The sequence below is a fragment of the Ictalurus furcatus genome, chromosome 1 (genome assembly GCF_023375685.1).
Source record: "Ictalurus furcatus strain D&B chromosome 1, Billie_1.0, whole genome shotgun sequence".
Lineage (NCBI taxonomy): Eukaryota > Metazoa > Chordata > Actinopteri > Siluriformes > Ictaluridae > Ictalurus > Ictalurus furcatus.
The window spans coordinates 21,672,644-21,691,207 of NC_071255.1; the positions used below are offsets into that span (position 1 = coordinate 21,672,644).

The following is an 18,564-nucleotide window of genomic DNA, read 5'->3' on the forward strand; positions in this document are numbered from 1 at the left end:
TATATATATATATATATATATATATATATAACATTCTGCAGATCACCACTGAATCTATAATTTAAAAAAATGGACAGAATACGGTACAAGCATCACTCTGGCTAAAGGAGACTGTCCACCGAAAATCAGTGAAAGAGTAAGAAGGACAGGAGGGCAGAGGATTAATCTATGGGTTTCACACCAGTGGGGCTGAATATGTACAGTATGCAAGCACAAGTTTAACCACAGCAATCACAATGAAGGCTGAACAGAAGGACATCAGTAAAGCAGTCAGTCCCTTTGCCACAGAGATGTATAAAAAAAATAACATAAATGCTACTAAAATGTCACTTTCCACTTTTTTATTTATAAGCAAGCCCAATGATGGCATGCTATTTTACAAAACTTTATTTATTCACAAGCAGCTATTAGCAGCTTTTAAAAACAAAACAAAACAAAACAAAAAACCTCCACACAGTCAGCAACCCAAACTCATGATCAAACCGGCAACCCTGTCACCGTGAGGCAGCAATAGTACTCGCTGTGCCACCATGCCAAGTACCCAGAAATGTTTTGTATAAATAATAAAATATATTACATGGCTGATTCTATGTCACATTAGTTATTTGTAATACATCCACTTTTATTCCATCACCTTAAATTCACAAATCATAGTGAAGCTCTAGTGTACAAATCCTGAGAAACATTGCAGTTCTGTAATAACACACAGCATAATCCTTAACATAAAAAAGCTTTGTGGTCCTTGTGGTGTACACAATTAAATAGACACAGCTTTAAGATAACTCAGTTCAAAGTGAGGCAGATAAGAAATGGGGGAAAATATAACACTGGTTCAGCCAGCATGTAAAATAACCTTTGAGCTTCAGGAGCTTTTTCAACCAAGTACATCTTAGCCATTTTAAAGTACTTTTAAATTATTCTCATCATTCTGTACCACATCATTACATATACATTTTTTTGTTTTGTTTTATTTAAGTCAAATACACTAATGAGCCATCTACCACCTTGGAAAACATAGGACTAGAAAAAAAATGGTGATACTATACATCAACGTTCGCTTAACTGACATAATTTAATGCATTAGTTAACATTAACAAACTATAAACTTCAGCATTAATATACCAAAAGTAATTTCAAGAAAAAACAAATCAAGTTATAAAAAATATTAACTGAAGCTTACAGGTGTAAGTATTAGAACTTGCTTTTCAGTCTCACTTAACAACCTCAAACATGTTCATTAAGATGTTGTTTCATTTAGTCATTATGGGCTTAATTTTACTCACTAATGGTATGAACATTGGTTAACAGATAGATAATTTTGAGTATTTGGTTTATTTTTTAAAAATCAATACAGGTGTTAGTTACTTGGTTAATGTTATTTATGGTATATTAATGCTGAAGTACAGTACACAATTCGTTCATGTTAACGAATGTATTAAACAAAGACGATAATGATATGTGTGCCTGGAAAAATGGCAAAGTTATTAATAGCTGTGATGAGATTTAAAGATAACTGATAAAATACCATTTAAAATATGGGCTTAGACATCAGATATTAAACTAGAACATTATGATCTTTGGAACACATAGTATGAGGACTCAACGCACACAAAAAAGGTTCTTGGTGTCATAGAAATGCTCTATGAAGTAGAGACATTTATCTTTTCCTATAACCAATAACTGCTATTCAGAGATGCATTAGAATACATGCGCACTTAAGTTCTCCCTCTTGTAAATACAATATATATATAAAAGAACGATTGAATCAATAACTGCTGTGAGGTCTGATGTGTGGGTCTCCAGGTCAGTCTGTTTTGTCTCTTCACTCATACTGTGTGTCATGGTATCCTGATTCAGCATTCCACTGAGAGCAGCTCGGCACATTAAAAACACAATCTCAAGTCCAAATCTTTGCTGAGTTGTAGTTACTTCTGCCTCCTCAGCACTTGTACTTCATCCTGCAAACAGTGATCATTTTAATAGCTGGACAATATAATAGCTGGACTTATTGCAGACACATAGAGAAGAAAAGGGTTCCCCAATGAATGATGGATAGTAAATAGATATAGCTTTCTACAAGAGTCCACTAAGAACTTTTAAGGGTTTCTTTAATCTAGATTAAATAGATATATAAACTGTGTATAATTAAACAGCAAATATGAACTTTATTCAATATAATGTTTTGATATGAATGCTATTTAGGCTTTAGGAATACATTAATCTTGACACAAATGTAAAGGTTGAAGATAATGGTGTTTTGAGTTGGAATTGTTATAAAATATCATAACTCCTGATAAGCTGTTTCCATTCATAATGTTAAAAAAGTCTTATTGCCCTGTTAAAGGTGAACAGTCGCATAGCTGAGTGAGCATAAATGTGACCTAGAGGTTGGTAAGAATGTTTTCTAAATATTGTAATAACAGAATGATATTTTGATCTAAATATTTTGACATGAATCCAGAACTCCACTTACCTGTAATTTCATTCGTTTGCTCCTTTCCTCATCTAGCTCGTCTTTAAGCTCTTTCATGTCTGTACTGTTTTAAGAATAACATGTTTTATATCATGATTATTACACATGACCTATATACTGCAGTTTGGTATTAGAATACTAAAATCCGATGGCTACTTTTGCTAGTGTGTAGGAGATACTCACTCGTGCCGGGTTTTGAACAGCTCCATTTCCATGCGCAGTTCTTTCAGTTCAGCAAGAACCTGATCCAGTGTTGGTTTCTCCACTGTTGGTTTTGTCTCTGTCTCAGTTTTAGACACAGTGGGATTCTGAGGTGCTAAAATAGCGGAGGTCTTGCTGTTCAATGGTAAATTATTTCCTGTGTCCTGCAAGACATTTTTTTTTTCTTAATTATAATTAGGGCTAACAATATAAAAGTGCGATCATATCATTACATGATAAATAAATCTGAAATAGTAATATCTGGCATAGATAATGACATTGACAAGATAACATGTCTAGTAATATATGCTAAATTCATACCAAAAATCAGAAAAATAGAGAAATCAGTATTTCTATTATTATGTTTAATTATTCTAACTAAATAAATTAATACTTGCCCAGCTTTTAAGGGATTTGATATAAGCAGATGCACTGTCATAGCTAAAACTACACTGGCATGCTGTATGGCAGAGGTATTTAAACTGGGGGATGGAATTGCAAGGGGGTGCCAGTGAGGGGTAAGATGGAAAAGAACAAAATGTATTTTTTAAAAGACAGTATCAGACTTGCCAACCATTATGCATTTTGCATAAGAGCTCCAAGTATCCAAACATCCAAGTTTGCTGGAACATATCCAACATATCCAAAGGAGCTGTTTAAAATCTGCCCCCATTTCACACTAGTAATGTTTGCCTGTGCTCACAGAGCTTGTAACATGTACTGATGCAGTGTTCTATCAAGGTAAATGGAAAATGTTTTGTTTTTCAGCTGAAAATGTTCTCAAAATACTGGGATGAGGGCCTCATGTGGGAAAAATACAGCCTAACTGACCATGATATGCTTTTTGTTGCTAGATTATCATATTTTATGCATATAGTTGTAATCATTTTGGCTGCAGGTAATAGATTTCCTGTTGTGGATGAAAATTCTGATTCCAAACCTTGGGATGAACTGTATGCTTTTTATCAGCTCCATCTGTTTCTGTTGATGCTGATGCCTCATTTTGGTTGGTGTCACCAGATGGCTTTGGAGAAAAATAAGGGAGTAGTCACATTTCCAACAGATTTACATTTGCAGTTGTAGGTCTATGATAAAATACTCTCCATTAGCAAAATATTTTGACCATTTGGAACCATTGTCATATTCTCAATACTGCTATACTCCCTGTATTTAAAGAGCCTCCTATAGTAGTGTGCAGACCTAAAATCTACCTAACATCCACCCAACACTAAGCAATTGGTGGTTAAATCAGACTTACCAACTACACGATACCATGTGTTTTAAGATAATATCTCATATGGAAATTATAAGACCTGTGGACTTCTTGTACCCACAAGTGTAACTTCACTTATATTTGTAAAACTTAACCATCCTTTCAAAGGTGTTTTCAGCTTTTATAATGAAAGGCATCTTTACTTCCACTGCACAAAATATGATTTATGTTTTGAAATGTCAGTGTATCTCATTTTATATTGGGAATACAAAATACATACTATAATGTAACATCATTGAATTGTTTTATTATTGAGAGAAAATTATTTTTTATTCATAATTTTACACTTAATAATAACCTAATAATCTAATCTAATAATAATCTAAAAACAAGTAGAACTTGTCTGGATCAATTCCAAAATCTAACTAGTTCATCTGCTGGTTACAATGACAATTTCACATAAATCCTACAAACATTCAACCATTCATTCTTGAGATATCGCACTAATGAAAATATCTAATGGATGCATGGACACACGGACCAAAAAATATTTTTAAATAATCTGATTAGACTTTTATTAATAATGGCTAGTAATCTTTCTTAATTGTATTGGAAATAAGATTAAAAGCATGGTCACAAATGACATTGGCTTTCCTGCTGTTCTGCATGCTGTACTGAATATCAGCAAGACGCAAACTCCAAATGAATCTAACATTTATCCATGTCCTCTGTGCGCAAACATTTTCACATTTTCACAAGTAACACTGGCATTCTCCTGAGAACAAATTGTGCTGAACTGATCTGTTTAATTGACCCTAATACACCTGATTAATCCAGGGAAAAAAATATCATTAGTTATTGAAAAGGAGGCCCTGGAATAGGAATGATTATTTTAGTAAATGACAGCAAATGACAGTTTTTAATGTGTACAGGAAACACTTACAGGTGTGTGTGTTGGTGGTCTCCTCTGTGGAGGTTTGGCCCTGTTGGCTGTGGGATGGTTGAGTTTAGCAGAAGACACATCGACGCCATCAAACTGGTCTGAATCTTTAGGCTTACTATCTGTGGGTTTTGGTGAGGCAGGAGGCTGGTCATCACTTGGCCTAAAAAAGAAAGTGTATCTTTGTCTAAAAAAAACTGTGGAATTGAAAGTTGCCCACATGCTATGACCCACCTACATAACGTATGTTAGTAATGTTGTAGGTGTACACAAAGTGGTAAAACTAGACACACCAGAACACCAGAGGACTTTTCTTCGCATGACGAAACGTGTGTGGTTTCGGCCTGTGCCATTAATCTTTTTGTGCTGACCTGCAGTGATGAGGTAAATGTCATGCTCAACCAACCCAGAGCTACCAATTCTGAACACCAACATCTTCTACAACACTCCATTTTAAGTTGCTTCCTTTTTAATATTCTTATACTGCAGTGTTGTTGTATTCTAGATTATTGATCAGAAGCAGTTGATTACATTTCTATAACAGCAGCTCTGACCATAGTTCTGGCTGTAAAGCAAATCACAGATTTATATTAATGCACTCATACTGATGTGCTATTGTTTCTATATTAACAACTCATTCACAGGGACTTGTGTGGCAGATAAGCTACACAATCTAATGCTAATTATAAATAGATCAAAACAAATGTGTTATTTAACAAAGAAAAATTTTGCTCATTGATATTAGGAAGCTTTCTGCGAGTATATGTTCATTTAACATTTATGGAGGGAGTCTCAAGTTTCAGCACTTTGTTACAATTGTTTAGTTTGCTGCCACTGGAGAATCTTTAAGAGAAAGGACTTTGTGCTTTGTGGGTTCTTTGTAATTGTATTGTATTCCATTCTATTTTTATTACTCAATATCTGTTCAACAACAGAGGCATTGGGCTATTCTGAAAATTGTATGCATGATCCATTTTACATGCGGCAAAATAGTTTGGTGGTTGCTTCATCTATAACACATGTTTTAGTAATGAATTGTTTTAAATCACATTGTTTAACATTATGTTTGGATTACATTTCCCCCCCATTTTGTCCCCCAACTTGGTAACCTTGGTCACTATTTCCACCCACCAGCCTCATTTCATTTGAAAACTACCAACTTGGGAGGATGAAGGCTAACCTCTGCTTCCTCCAGGACACTTGAAGCCAGCCAACCACGTCTTTTCAAATTGGTGCACATGCTGCGTCACAAGGCATCATAACACACTCATAAAAAAGCACTATCTACCCTCTACCGCATACATGAGCTCACAGACACTCGTTATATATGAACACATATCCAGAACAGGAAACAAGCTGCTTATACAGTGAGGGAAAAAAGTATTTGATCCCCTGCTGATTTTGTACGTTTGCCCACTGACAAAGAAATGATCATTCTATAATTTTAATGGTAGATTTATTTGAACAGTGAGAGACAGAATAACAACAAAAAAATCCAGAAAAACGCATGTCAAAAATGTTATAAATTGATTTGCATTTTAATGAGGGAAATATGTATTTGACCCCTCTGCAAAACATGACTTAGTACTTGGTGGCAAAACCCTTGTTGGCAATCACAGAGGTCAGACGTTTCTTGTAGTTGGCCACCAGGTTTGCACACATCTCAGGAGGGATTTTGTCCCACTCCTCTTTGCAGATCTTCTCCAAGTCATTAAGGTTTCGAGGCTGACGTTTGGCAACTCGAACCTTCAGCTCCCTCCACAGATTTTCTATGGGATTAAGGTCTGGAGACTGGCTAGGCCACTCCAGGACCTTAATGTGCTTCTTCTTGAGCCACTCCTTTGTTGCCTTGGCCGTGTGTTTTGGGTCATTGTCATGCTGGAATACCCATCCACGACCCATTTTCAATGCCCTGGCTGAGGGAAGGAGGTTCTCACCCAAGATTTGACGGTACATGGCCCCGTCCATCGTCCCTTTGATGCGGTGAAGTTGTCCTGTCCCCTTAGCAGAAAAACAACCCCAAAGCATATTGTTTCCACCTCCGTGTTTGACGGTGGGGATGGTGTTCTTGGGGTCATAGGCAGCATTCCTCCTCCTCCAAACACGGCGAGTTGAGTTGATGCCAAAGAGCTCCATTTTGGTCTCATCTGACCACAACACTTTCACCCAGTTGTCCTCTGAATCATTCAGATGTTCATTGGCAAACTTCAGACGGGCATGTATATGTGCTTTCTTGAGCAGAGGGACCTTGCGGGTGCTGCAGGATTTCAGTCCTTCACGGCGTAGTGTGTTACCAATTGTTTTCTTGGTGACTATGGTCCCAGCTGCCTTGAGATCATTGACAAGATCCTCCCATGTAGTTCTGGGCTGATTCCTCACTGTTCTCATGATCATTGCAACTCCACGAGGTGAGATCTTGCATGGAGCCCCAGGCCGAGGGAGATTGACAGTTCTTTTGTGTTTCTTCCATTTGCGAATAATTGCACCAACTGTTGTCACCTTCTCACCAAGCTGCTTGGCAATGGTCTTGTAGCCCATTCCAGACTTGTGTAGGTCTACAATCTTGTCCCTGACATCCTTGGAGAGCTCTTTGGTCTTGGCCATGGTGGAGAGTTTGGAATCTGATTGATTGATTGCTTCTGTGGACAGGTGTCTTTTATACAGGTAACAAGCTGAGATTAGAAGCACTCCCTTTAAGAGTGTGCTCCTAATCTCAGCTCGTTACCTGTACAAAAGACACCTGGGAGCCAGAAATCTTTCTGATTGAGAGGGGGTCAAATACTTATTTCCCTCATTAAAATGCAAATCAATTTATAACATTTTTGACATGCGTTTTTCTGGATTTTCTTGTTGTTATTCTGTCTCTCACTGTTCAAATAAATCTACCATTAAAATTATAGACTGATCATTTCTTTGTCAGTGGGCAAACATACAAAATCAGCAGGGGATCAAATACTTTTTTTCCCTCACTGTACTTGTTTATTTTCAGATTCGTTTAGTGTCTATTTAACTCCATTTGGCTCTTCTGTGGGCCTGGCATTTAGCCCATATCCACTGATATATCACCTTTAATACAATGCAAGTCAAGGAAGCTAAATTATATCTATAAATCTTGGAGGGCTGACATATTTACCAGTTTCTAAATATATAATTTCCAAAAGGACAAATGTAGTTTCTACTGCAAAGAGGAAATTTAGTTTTGTTGACTTACTTGGATGTAACCTTCTGTGGTTTATCTTTAACTGGAGGCGGTGGGACTTTGAACAAACTAGGCAGCTTTATTTTACCAGGAACATCACTTCTGAGATTTCTGGCTTCCGACTTCTCATCTGCACACAGAAATAAATTATATGATTGCTTTTCTAAGCGAAATTAAAGCAAAAGGTCTTATGGCAAAAGACAATCTCACGGCTATTACATTTCTGTCCCTTTTGCTTACTTATGCTGAGGATGTGTACTGACAGATTTAGCTATTTATCTGCATTGCATGTGTATCATAATAAGTGAAAATGAATACATCTATTTGGAGACAATTATCTCAAGGTTTTATGGGCAATAAATGAGTAGACATGGCAGGTTTAAACTTTATAGTCTGTTTGCTTTAAATAGAATTATCAAAACAAGCATAAATTTCTTCCAAGCCAAGTTCTCTTACCTTTGGTTTCTGTCTTTGTGTGGACTTCAATACTGCTTTTATCCATTCCAGAAGCTTGGTTTACTGTTATACCAAAAGAGAGATGTTAGTGTGAAAGGGGTTGCATGATAGCACGATTAAGCATCAATCCCATAGATTGTTTAACATATTTTCAAACAGTGTTAAACTGAAAAGAAAAGAAAAAAAAGAAAAAAAATAAATCTTAGAGCAGTGATTCTTAAACTGGGGGGCACAAAACACTATCATTCTTAAAAGTGGGTCGTGCTCAAAAAAAGGTTAAGAACCGCTGTTTTAGAGCATTCTCAAAATGACAAGAGGTCTCCAAATAGCATGGGAATATCAGAGTGCCTGAATGAGGAAGAGGCCCACTGTTTCCTGTGTATGGTTAAATTTACCTTAACCATTTAAAGTTCCATCTTATGATTCCATTATTCATTTTCAAGATTATTAGCATAACTGCTATTAATTAATCAGTAACTACAATAACACTGATAGGAAATGTCTGTAGTTACAAGGGTAATAAATGTTCCCAAAGTGGGGCCACTGGGGGTCCTATTCACAGGTCAACTGTGAAATAATTTGTAGTGATTTAATGATAGCCTGTGTCGAGCTAATGGATAATTTAACATTCTCTGTTCAATTGTATTCAGGATTTTCTTCAAATCCCATAGAAAAAATGTTGGTACCCTTTCTGCAAACAAAGAGCAGAAAGGTGAAATTACTTAAGAAAACAATATGACACTTGCCACATTCATAAAGCTTTGTGACTGTGCTCATAATTATTTGTGATCTGATAAGCATTTTAGCCACACTTTAATAATTTCTCATGAAGCAGTAAAAGTACTTAAATTCATTTGTCATTGTTAATTCCTTGATTCCTTAATAAATATGCTACCTGAGGCCATTAATTATTATAGTACTATGTGGTATAATACACTGTTCTTCTACTTCATTATGGTGTGTACAGTGGTGCTTGAAAGTTTGTGAATTTTCTACATTTCTGCATAAATAAGACCTAAAACATCATCAGAGTTTCAGACAAGTCCTAAAAGTAGACCAAGAAAACCCAATTAAACAAATGAGACAAAAATATTATGTAATATTGGATAATTTTCCTCAATAAATAAATGACCATGTATATTATGCTTGTTTCATTTGTTTAAGTGGGTTCTCATTGTCTACATTTAGGACTTGTCTGAAAATCTGTTGATGTTTTAGGTCATATTTATGTATGTATGTATGTATGTATGTATGTATATATATATATATATATATATATATATATATATATATATATATATATATATATAAATATAAATGTGCAAATGTGTTTGCACATGCAAAGAAATGCTGTAGAGCAAAGATGCCTTCAATTATTTGGCTTGAAAAATTCAATTTAAATTAAAATATTAGTCTCCAGTACAATCTGTGCAGTTTTCTAAAAAAAAAAATTAGTTGGTAAGTTTTATTGAACATCTTGCAGAACTAGCCACAGTTCTTCTGTAGACTTTGACTGTCACACTTGCTTCTTATTTTTTCAGCAAAACCCAGCAGCCTTCATTGTGTTTTTGTCTGAAAAGTGGTCTTACATAATATGCTGCTTTCTTTAATGACAAACATTTTTCTATAACATTTAATTTAGTGCTAGAAAACTAATGTTTGGGAATCTAAATGTTTTTTTTGGTTTTTTTTTTGTAATGAATAATGTAGAGTTCATAAAATAAAAAATCTGTAACAAAGTTTGTACTAAAAAACTTTTTGCTAAATTGTTTCTGAAATAAATCAGAAATCGAAATAAAACTAATATAAAACAAAGGCAACCTGAGTAAACACAAAATACCATTTTAAATGATAATGTTATTTATTGAAGCAAAAAAGTTATCCAATACCAACTGGGCTTGTGTGAAAATGTATTTGCCCCTGTAATTACTAATTCCCCAAATCTATGAAACTGCATTCATAATGTTGTTCAGTTGGACCAGACACAACCAGGCCTGATTACTGCAAACCCTGTTCAATCAAATCAACACTTGAATAGAACTTTTTCAACAGCATGAAGTTGGTTAAAAGGTCTTACCCAGTAACACTCTATTACAAAATCGAAAGAAATTCCAGAAATTATGAGGAATAAGGTGATCGAAATACATAAGTATGGGAAGGGTTACAAAGCTATTTCAAAGGCTCTGGGACTCCAAAGAACCACAGTGAGGGCCATTATCTCCAAATGGAAAAACTCAGCACAGTAGTGAACCTTTACAGAAGTGGCCATCCTTCCAAAATTCCTCCAAGCGCACAGCACCGACTCATTCAGGAAGTCACAAAAGAGCCAAGGACAACATCAAAGGAACTACAGGCCTCTCTTGCATCAATAAAGGTCACTGTTCATGACTCCTCTATCAGAAAGACACTGGGAAGAGTGGTGAGGTGAAAACCACTGCTAACACAGAAGAACATTAAGGCTCATTTGAATTTTGCCAAAATACACCTTTATCCTTAAACAGGCAGTTCATGCTCAAAAACCCTCCAGTGTGGCTGAACTAAAGCAGTTCTGCAAATAAGAGTGGGCCAAAATTCCACCACAGTGCTGTGAAAGACTGATCTCCAGTTATCGGAAGTGTTTGGTCACAGTTATTGTTGCTAGGTGTGGCACAACCAGATTTTAAGTTTAAAGGGGCAGTTACTTTTTCACATGGGTGATAGGTATAGGATAACTTTGTTTTGCTTCAATAAAAAAAAAATAATAATAAAAACTGTATTGTGTGTTTACTCAGGTTGCCTATGTTTGCCTACGCCTTTTATTTTGTATTTCGTTTGGAGATCTAAATATATATATATATAATGAGTTTACTAGACAAAAGTAAAGTAAAGTCAATTTACTGAAAGTCTGTCCTTAACTCAGATATACATTCAGGTTAAATGCAGAAAATAATTTTATAATATCATGGAAGTACTTTACACCATCAGTTTTCTACTTAAGGCTAGTTAGTTAGACTTATCCATACAATATCAAAGCTTTAATACCATTTAGAAGTGCAGTGCACAATCCCATCCACTTCTGTGTGTTGTGAAGTCTTAACCAAGTTATATTAAAACAGTAAGAGCTAGGCACTGAAATAAAATTAGAGAAATACTATACAATAAGTCAGTCTGTACATACCCTCTAAAAGAAATCAAAGTCTTGGTTCCAGCATCTGTCCTGACCTTCTAAACATAGAGATGCCTGTAAATGCTTCCTTCTTCTCCCCTATACTCAGATAATATGACCTAAGACAAGCTTACAACTTCCTGTCAAACTGTCGTGAGTGAAGCGATTCTCTGTGAGCTACTTCAGAAAAGATGTTCAGATTTTTTCAGAATGCAGGAAATGCTGGTTTGTTTACAGCTGCATGTTCCAGAAATAATAATAATAGGGAATATTTTGAGGATTTGAAATATAGGTTAATGTAGACATATTGTTTATAATGCATGAGCTTTTTGAAGTCCTGCTTTTTCAAATGTAATGAATAGAAAAACAACTTCAGAATCACAGGTGTTCTTAGCAATTTTAGTAAGCTTATCGGCGTTAAACAAAACCCACTTCCTGTACATGTTGTGTCAGCTATCACTGAGCATTTCACATCCTTTTTTTGACAAACTGAGAGTTTAAACCAGTTTGTCAGGTGTCTTAAGAAATATTAGGTTACACTAAATACTGAATTGTGTCTTAAAGAGTCCATTTATGATATTTATGTTGAAGGTGTTGTTTAAATAGCATTAGAGTGCACAAATAGGCATCTATATATATAAAAAAAATACATATGTGCTCCAATACTGTGATTACAGAGCATACTTAACATTGTGTTCAAGATTCAGAAACAGATAAGCCTACTGTTGATTCATAAATGGCATGGTAATTAATAATTTTCAAAATTTATTATTTTCAAAAAAAAAAAACAATTGTTTGACTGAGCCTATATTTACAGTATAAACTGGAGGTCCCATAAATAAAGCTTAAATGGTTACTGGCTCCACAACTCAGCAACAAATGAGTGAGTGATTGTGAGGGATGATCATGTTTGAGTTCATCTTTATATACTTCTGTATATTTTAGATTGTCCTAATTTTATGTAACGACTGATTTTGCAGTTATATCATACTAAGATATACAGTATGTGTTTTCTGTATATTATATTACTTAATATTGTATAATATAACATGATAAATTAACACTGATTGAAATTTTCACAGACTGAGTACTGAATAAAGCATTAACCACATACAAAGACATTTCTAAAGGACACTGGCATCTGTTCTAAGCATGTTATTTACAATAGTTTTGCCTCACTGTAAACATGTCTTAGACAATTAAAGATATACTCTACATGCCATAAGATGACATCAAACCCTATGAGAATTAAATTTGTTTCTTGACACACAGCTCAACATGACTCAGTCTTCAACATTAAGATCACTTCTACATGAAAACATATAATTCCAGAAAAAAAAAACCTCCCAGATCTGCAATTTAGAAGTGTGGCAATTGTCTTACCTGGATGCTTTTCTGTGCCACGTCTCAGTGGTGGTTGGATTTTTTCCTGACAAGGGAAATACAACAAAATGGATTTAGAGGATTTTGGTTTAATGCTCTTTCCATAGTGGAAACATTTTGTTACTGACTTCCGCTTTCCTTATAACAGATGTCTCTGATTCATTCCCATTAAACAAGTTTAAAATAACAGGAAAAAATGCAATCACAGAAAGTCCACAGTAAAGTTAACTGTGGGAACACAAACAAGTGGCATGCTATCTTTTACTTGCATTAAAATGTAATGTATAAATGAATTAATCTACACACTGAACTAATCTACAAACTTTGGTAAAAACCTATAAACAATGTTGATACACTGCCATTCTTGGACACAGGGCTAGCCTGAGAACTTCTCCACCCACTCACTTGGAGAGCTTCCACTGGGATTATCATGACGAAGTTGTCAGGGAAGAAGCCCCTTCGGCCATTCAGTTCACCTTCCCACCATCCCTCATCATCGCTGACCTTCAGCATAGAAGAAAAGAGTAAAAAGTAAAACTCAGACACATACACTTTCTCTGGAAATAAGGAAGCACAAATGAATGAAGAAATAGTCTATTTTCAATACTGTTGGAGTACATTGGGTAATAAAAGAATGTAATTTAATGTTGACTGCTTTGGTAATCTATTACATAAATTGAACCAGCACAACATGAAATGTCTATATATATATATATATATATATATATATATATGTATGTGTGTATATATATATATATATATATATATATATATATATATATATATATATATGTGTGTGTGTGTGTGTGTGTGTGTGTGTGTATATATATATGTCATTTTTATTATTACTAGCAGTCAATGGTTCCTTCCACTCATAGGAACAAGGAAGTGAGGCAGGCAGCAATGTGACAATTGAACATCTGACACACAGGCCAAGACAGTAATGCAATCAATTAAATCTATCTCAGATGTCAGACCTTGTTGATGATGGTGACAATGTCTCCCTTCTTTAGATCTAGTTCATCCTCAGCAATGGCTGTGTAGTCGAACATGACTTGGCAACATTCTTTTACTGTCAGACAACAAAAACAGGAATGTCTAGCGTTTCAAGCTGGTCAACATTGTGGTGGTACACCAAACCAGTTGCTGTAAATGTATGGCTTGTTAGTCATCACAAGCCAGGCGAATGGTGGCAGACATAATCCAGCACATGCATTTGGAACAGGTAGAGATTCAACATCATGCATAAGCACTGGTTCATAACAAGTGAGTTCTAAATTTGATGGTGTGATGGTTCAAGTTAACACCCCAATGGTATGCAGTAATTTGGGGAAATCCCAGGAGGCATCACCCAACAGTTTTCAGAATACACCTATGCTCACATTACAATACAGCTACATTTTAAATTACATTAAGTCATCAGAACAGGCCCAACAGAGTTATATAAAATCTTAAAAATTCACTGGCATTTTGTGTATGTACCTGATCAACTTACTGTTTGTCTTTTTACGTATACTTGCTCTCTGCTGTTGTCCTCCCTGTAAAGAAACAGACTGATCAATTAAGTTTGTTTCAGTGCCACAGTTTCTTCTAGACAATGCTACAATGTGCTGTGCTGTGCTGTACCTCTTTAATGAATATGGCCTCAGAGAGTTTAGCTCTGCTTCTCACATCTGCATATCATAAAAAATGCTTTAGGGAGACATACTGTAGCAACTTCTTATATCAACTTCTTATATCCATCCACATATACCGCTTATCCTACAGGGGGAACCTATCCCAGGGAGCATTGGGCACAAGGTGGGGGAGACTCTGAATGGGGTGCCAATCCATCGCAGGGCACAATCACACACTACGTCCACTTTGGACATGCCAATCAGTCTACTGGGGGAGGAAACCGGAGTACCCTTAGGAAACCCCCACAGCACGGGGAGAACATGCAAACTTCGCACACACAGGGCAGTGGCGGGAATCAAACCACCAACCCTGGAGGTCAGAGGCGAACATGCTAACCACTAAGCCACCGTGCACCCTGCAGCTTCTTACATTTCTTTATTAATTTGATTGAAATATACAACACATTATGACATACTGCATATAATGTCAAAAGCTATAACCATACCTTTTGGACAGACAAAAATTTCTTTCACAAAGTTTGATGGAAACACTCCTATTTTTCCACCTTTTTTCCCCATCCACCATCCATCTTCAATCTGTGAGCAGATTCACAAGCAAGTCAGGAAAGCCATTAAAAAACATGAAGATATTCATGTAATATTACTCATTACTTAATTTTTATTTAATATTACTCAACTATACCAGCAAATCTCAACATCTACACATGTAAACAGTGCTACAGTGGGTAATATTGGCACTACTGTTACTCTGTAGAGTCACATGCTCTCCCAGTGGGTTTCCTTTGGGTTCCCTGGTTTCCTCCCACCATACAAAAACAGTGTTAGGTGTTAGTGGTAGTAGTAGTTGTATGGTACATTGGCGCTAGTTGTGTGTGTGTGTGTGTGTGTGTGTGTGTGTGTGTGTGTGTGTGTGTGTGTGTGTGTGTGTGTGTGTGTGTTGTGTGTGTGTGTGTGCATGCCTGGTGCCCTGTGATAGACTGGTTTACATTCGTAAATATGATCTAAGTGAGAAGCATGTTGCACACTACCTCTCTGATGATCTCTATAGTCTCTCCAATAACTAGCTCGAGTTCATCTTGGTGCAGTGGTGTGTAGGAATAAGTCACTTCACATTTCCTGCACTGCTCCTTCATCATCTTTGCTGGAATGATAAATAACCAGAGAAGTTATAACATGCTAGAGAATCCCTAGCATTCTGTCAAGCAAATAGAAAACTCAAATGTCTCAAATTTTAATACTTTATTTATAGAACAGTTTATGCAGTTATAAATAACACTTACTTGGCTTTTGTCATAGGATGTGGTCAAAGTGAAACCTTGGTTGGAAACCTGTTTATCATGTTGTCATGGCATACACTTTTGACCTACTTCATGCTTAAGTATTTTGTTGTGGCTATACAGGAAATGGTATTGTAAAAAGTACATACATTTTCTCATGCTTCGTGGCTCCCTCTTACTGTCTCCTTTCAAGGAAATAGGTACCTCCTGTATTGGCAGAAATTCAAAGTTAGTAAGGAATGATTCAAAAAGAATCTGTGACTTTAAAATTTCAAGGAAACAAAAGAAAACAGATCAGACCTTGACAAAGTTAGCAGGGAAGATGCCTCTCTTTCCCCGGAGCTCTCCTTCCAGCCAGCCCTCCTCACTGGACACTGTCACATTCTTCACCACATCGCCTGCATGCACTGTTATCTCATCCCCCATTGTTCCCTCAAAGTCTAATAGAACCAGCACCTCTGACATAGACATAGGGCATAGAGTTTTTACCATCAGTATATCAATGGTGGTACTAACAATTTAACTTTGCATGTTGCTAAAGCTCATTTTAGTCCCTTGTTCAGTGCTGATGCCTTGGCCATAATTGCTGCTATGTTAAAAAACAATGTATTCTTTTTTCTTTTCTTTTTTTTTCAGTCAATATATTAAAGGTTGTTTTCAGTTGTAGCCTGTTCACCGGTGTATTAAATAATGTTATCTTAGTATGCCTTCAGCCAAATCAAAACTGTCTGTCTCAAACAAGTAGCTGGTTTAGCTTGCACAGCAATGTGTTTCAACAGGCCAGAAGGTATGTGGTATGTGGCATGTAAATCCAAGTTGAGTTTCACTCAGGAGTTGATTGCACTAGCTGTAGTCTTTACTGAAAAGACTTTACAGGCAGTTTTTATATACACTTAACAATATAGCAAGTGTCTTATCTGCTGTCATTTTATTAATTGAAGTCATTATAGGGAAATATCCACTCTTATAGAGTCACTTGGAGAGGTGAAATTCAGGAAGAAGTTAGGACAAAGTCAACAATCTCATCATACTTTTATGTATTCTACCTCCACAAGACAGAAATAAAGTTTCTCTTCGAAGTAATCTACTCACAAACAAATCCAAAACTAAGGGCTTTTTTAATTAAAGATGGTTTTGGGTATTCTGACAGTGTGAATGTTTAGGACTTAAATAGGTTTATATGAACAGCGAGAGATCCTGAGTCTTGGTACCATAATATTATGAAACTCGAAATCATTGTGTGTGTGTGTGTACTTCATAGAGAAATGCTTTCATTTCAAATGTTTATGTTATGCCCAAGGCTGTTGTTAACTGCTGTGTGTAAACATTATTATTTCATTGGCTATTATTTATAGTTTGGTTATTATTTTTATTTATTTTTTTTACAAAACTGACAAACAAGGAAAATTGAAAATTGTCCAACTAAGTGTAATTACCTAAATTACCTGAACACAAACTTACCTGAACACAGAAACAGATTTTCATTATATTGGTTTCATTTTCATTACATTTCCATTATATCAATGCTTTTATTTCCATATCATAACCCATAATTGATCAATTCTGTTCTAATAATATTGACATATCATATCAATCTTAATATCTACAACCTGTGTAACAATCTGAAAATGACCACAAAATCTGTTCCTTAGCTGTCTTACATACTTTACTGACCCAATGTCCATGAACTGACTATAGAAAAAAACTGTACTCTATCCAAACAAAAGCAGAACCTGCTTTTAAACATTTCCACCCATAAACATGTAGAGACTTACCCATTGCACCAAATGTTTTGATTAGTCCTCTAGTTTAGTGTCAGTAGACTCTGGAACTGCCAGAGCTCTGTGTGATGTCAAATTGCTAGTACCAATAGCACAAGATACACAAACACACCAACGGCAGCCTCGGTCGTCCTTTCTTTAGTCAAATATTAACTCTGAGGCAGTCTTCCTAGCTAGTCATGACAAGCTAAAATACGGATTCTGTTTGTGTATATGCATGGGGGGGGGGGGGGGGGGGGGTGGAGAGAGCGAGAGAGAGAGAGAGAGAGAGAGAGAGAGATTAACGAAGAGAGACAAACAGGTGTAACAGGTTTCTGTTGGAATTAATGTATGAAGTACCTATAAAGCTAAAAGAAGCAGAAGGAGTTGAAACATGATATAATAAGTCTACCCATGTTTGTTTTTTTTGGATATCTAGGTCTGTGATATTCTCACCCTCAGTATTTATTGCATGTTGTCAAATGCATTCTGAGTTTTGCTGAACTGAATCTAAGCTCTGACAGTGTATTTCAGTTAAACAACTAGGGTTTTGTGGGGGGAAAAGTTTGTTTAAGAAATAAGTTTTTAAACATTTAAAACTGGAAATTTTAAAAATATCCACTAATTAACAGCAGCATGATAAATTCAAACTATCCATCTCCATCTTCTACCGCTTACTCCTTTTCAGGGTCACAGGGAACCTGAAGCCTATCCCAGGGAGCATCGGGCACAAGGCAGGGTACACCCTGGACAGGGTGCCAATCCATCGCAGGGCACAATCACATACACACTCACACACCCATTCATACACTATGGACACTTTAGACACACCAATCAGCCTACCATGCATGTCTTTGGACTGGGGGAGGAAACCGGAGTA

The 18,564-nt window shown here is 36.0% G+C and overlaps 1 protein-coding gene across 2 annotated transcripts; it reads right to left on the bottom strand.

The window, feature by feature from the left end:
• Nucleotides 1-326: 326 nt before the first annotated feature.
• sh3d21 (SH3 domain containing 21) lies at nt 327-17,790 on the bottom strand. 2 transcript variants are annotated; one of them, XM_053632166.1, is made up of 17 exons: nt 17,700-17,790; nt 16,225-16,382; nt 16,074-16,131; nt 15,676-15,788; nt 15,133-15,223; nt 14,637-14,683; nt 14,506-14,548; nt 13,988-14,082; nt 13,416-13,514; nt 13,011-13,056; nt 8,483-8,545; nt 8,039-8,156; nt 4,831-4,990; nt 3,615-3,698; nt 2,657-2,838; nt 2,474-2,537; nt 327-1,958 (listed from the first exon to the last, which is right to left on the bottom strand). In XM_053632166.1, exons 1-17 carry the CDS (start codon nt 17,701-17,703, stop codon nt 1,926-1,928), a joined length of 1,458 nt encoding a protein of 485 aa, XP_053488141.1. In that variant the 5' UTR covers nt 17,704-17,790; the 3' UTR covers nt 327-1,925. The 2 variants fall into 2 exon arrangements, with proteins under 2 accessions (XP_053488141.1, XP_053488133.1); XM_053632158.1 differs by lacking the exon at nt 17,700-17,790 and having other exon boundaries at nt 16,225-17,560.
• Nucleotides 17,791-18,564: the final 774 nt, after the last annotated feature.

Excerpts from the sequence above, each read along its gene's own strand:
- sh3d21 (XM_053632158.1), bottom strand. The coding sequence starts at position 16,416 with ATGGTAAAAACTCTATGCCCTATGTCTATGTCAGAGGTGCTGGTTCTA. Across the intron at positions 16,132-16,224 it reads TCCCTGCTAACTTTGTCAAG|GAGGTACCTATTTCCTTGAA; the intron begins GTCTGATCTGTT and ends CTGCCAATACAG. Across the intron at positions 13,057-13,415 it reads TCCCAGTGGAAGCTCTCCAA|GAAAAAATCCAACCACCACT; the intron begins GTGAGTGGGTGG and ends TTCCCTTGTCAG.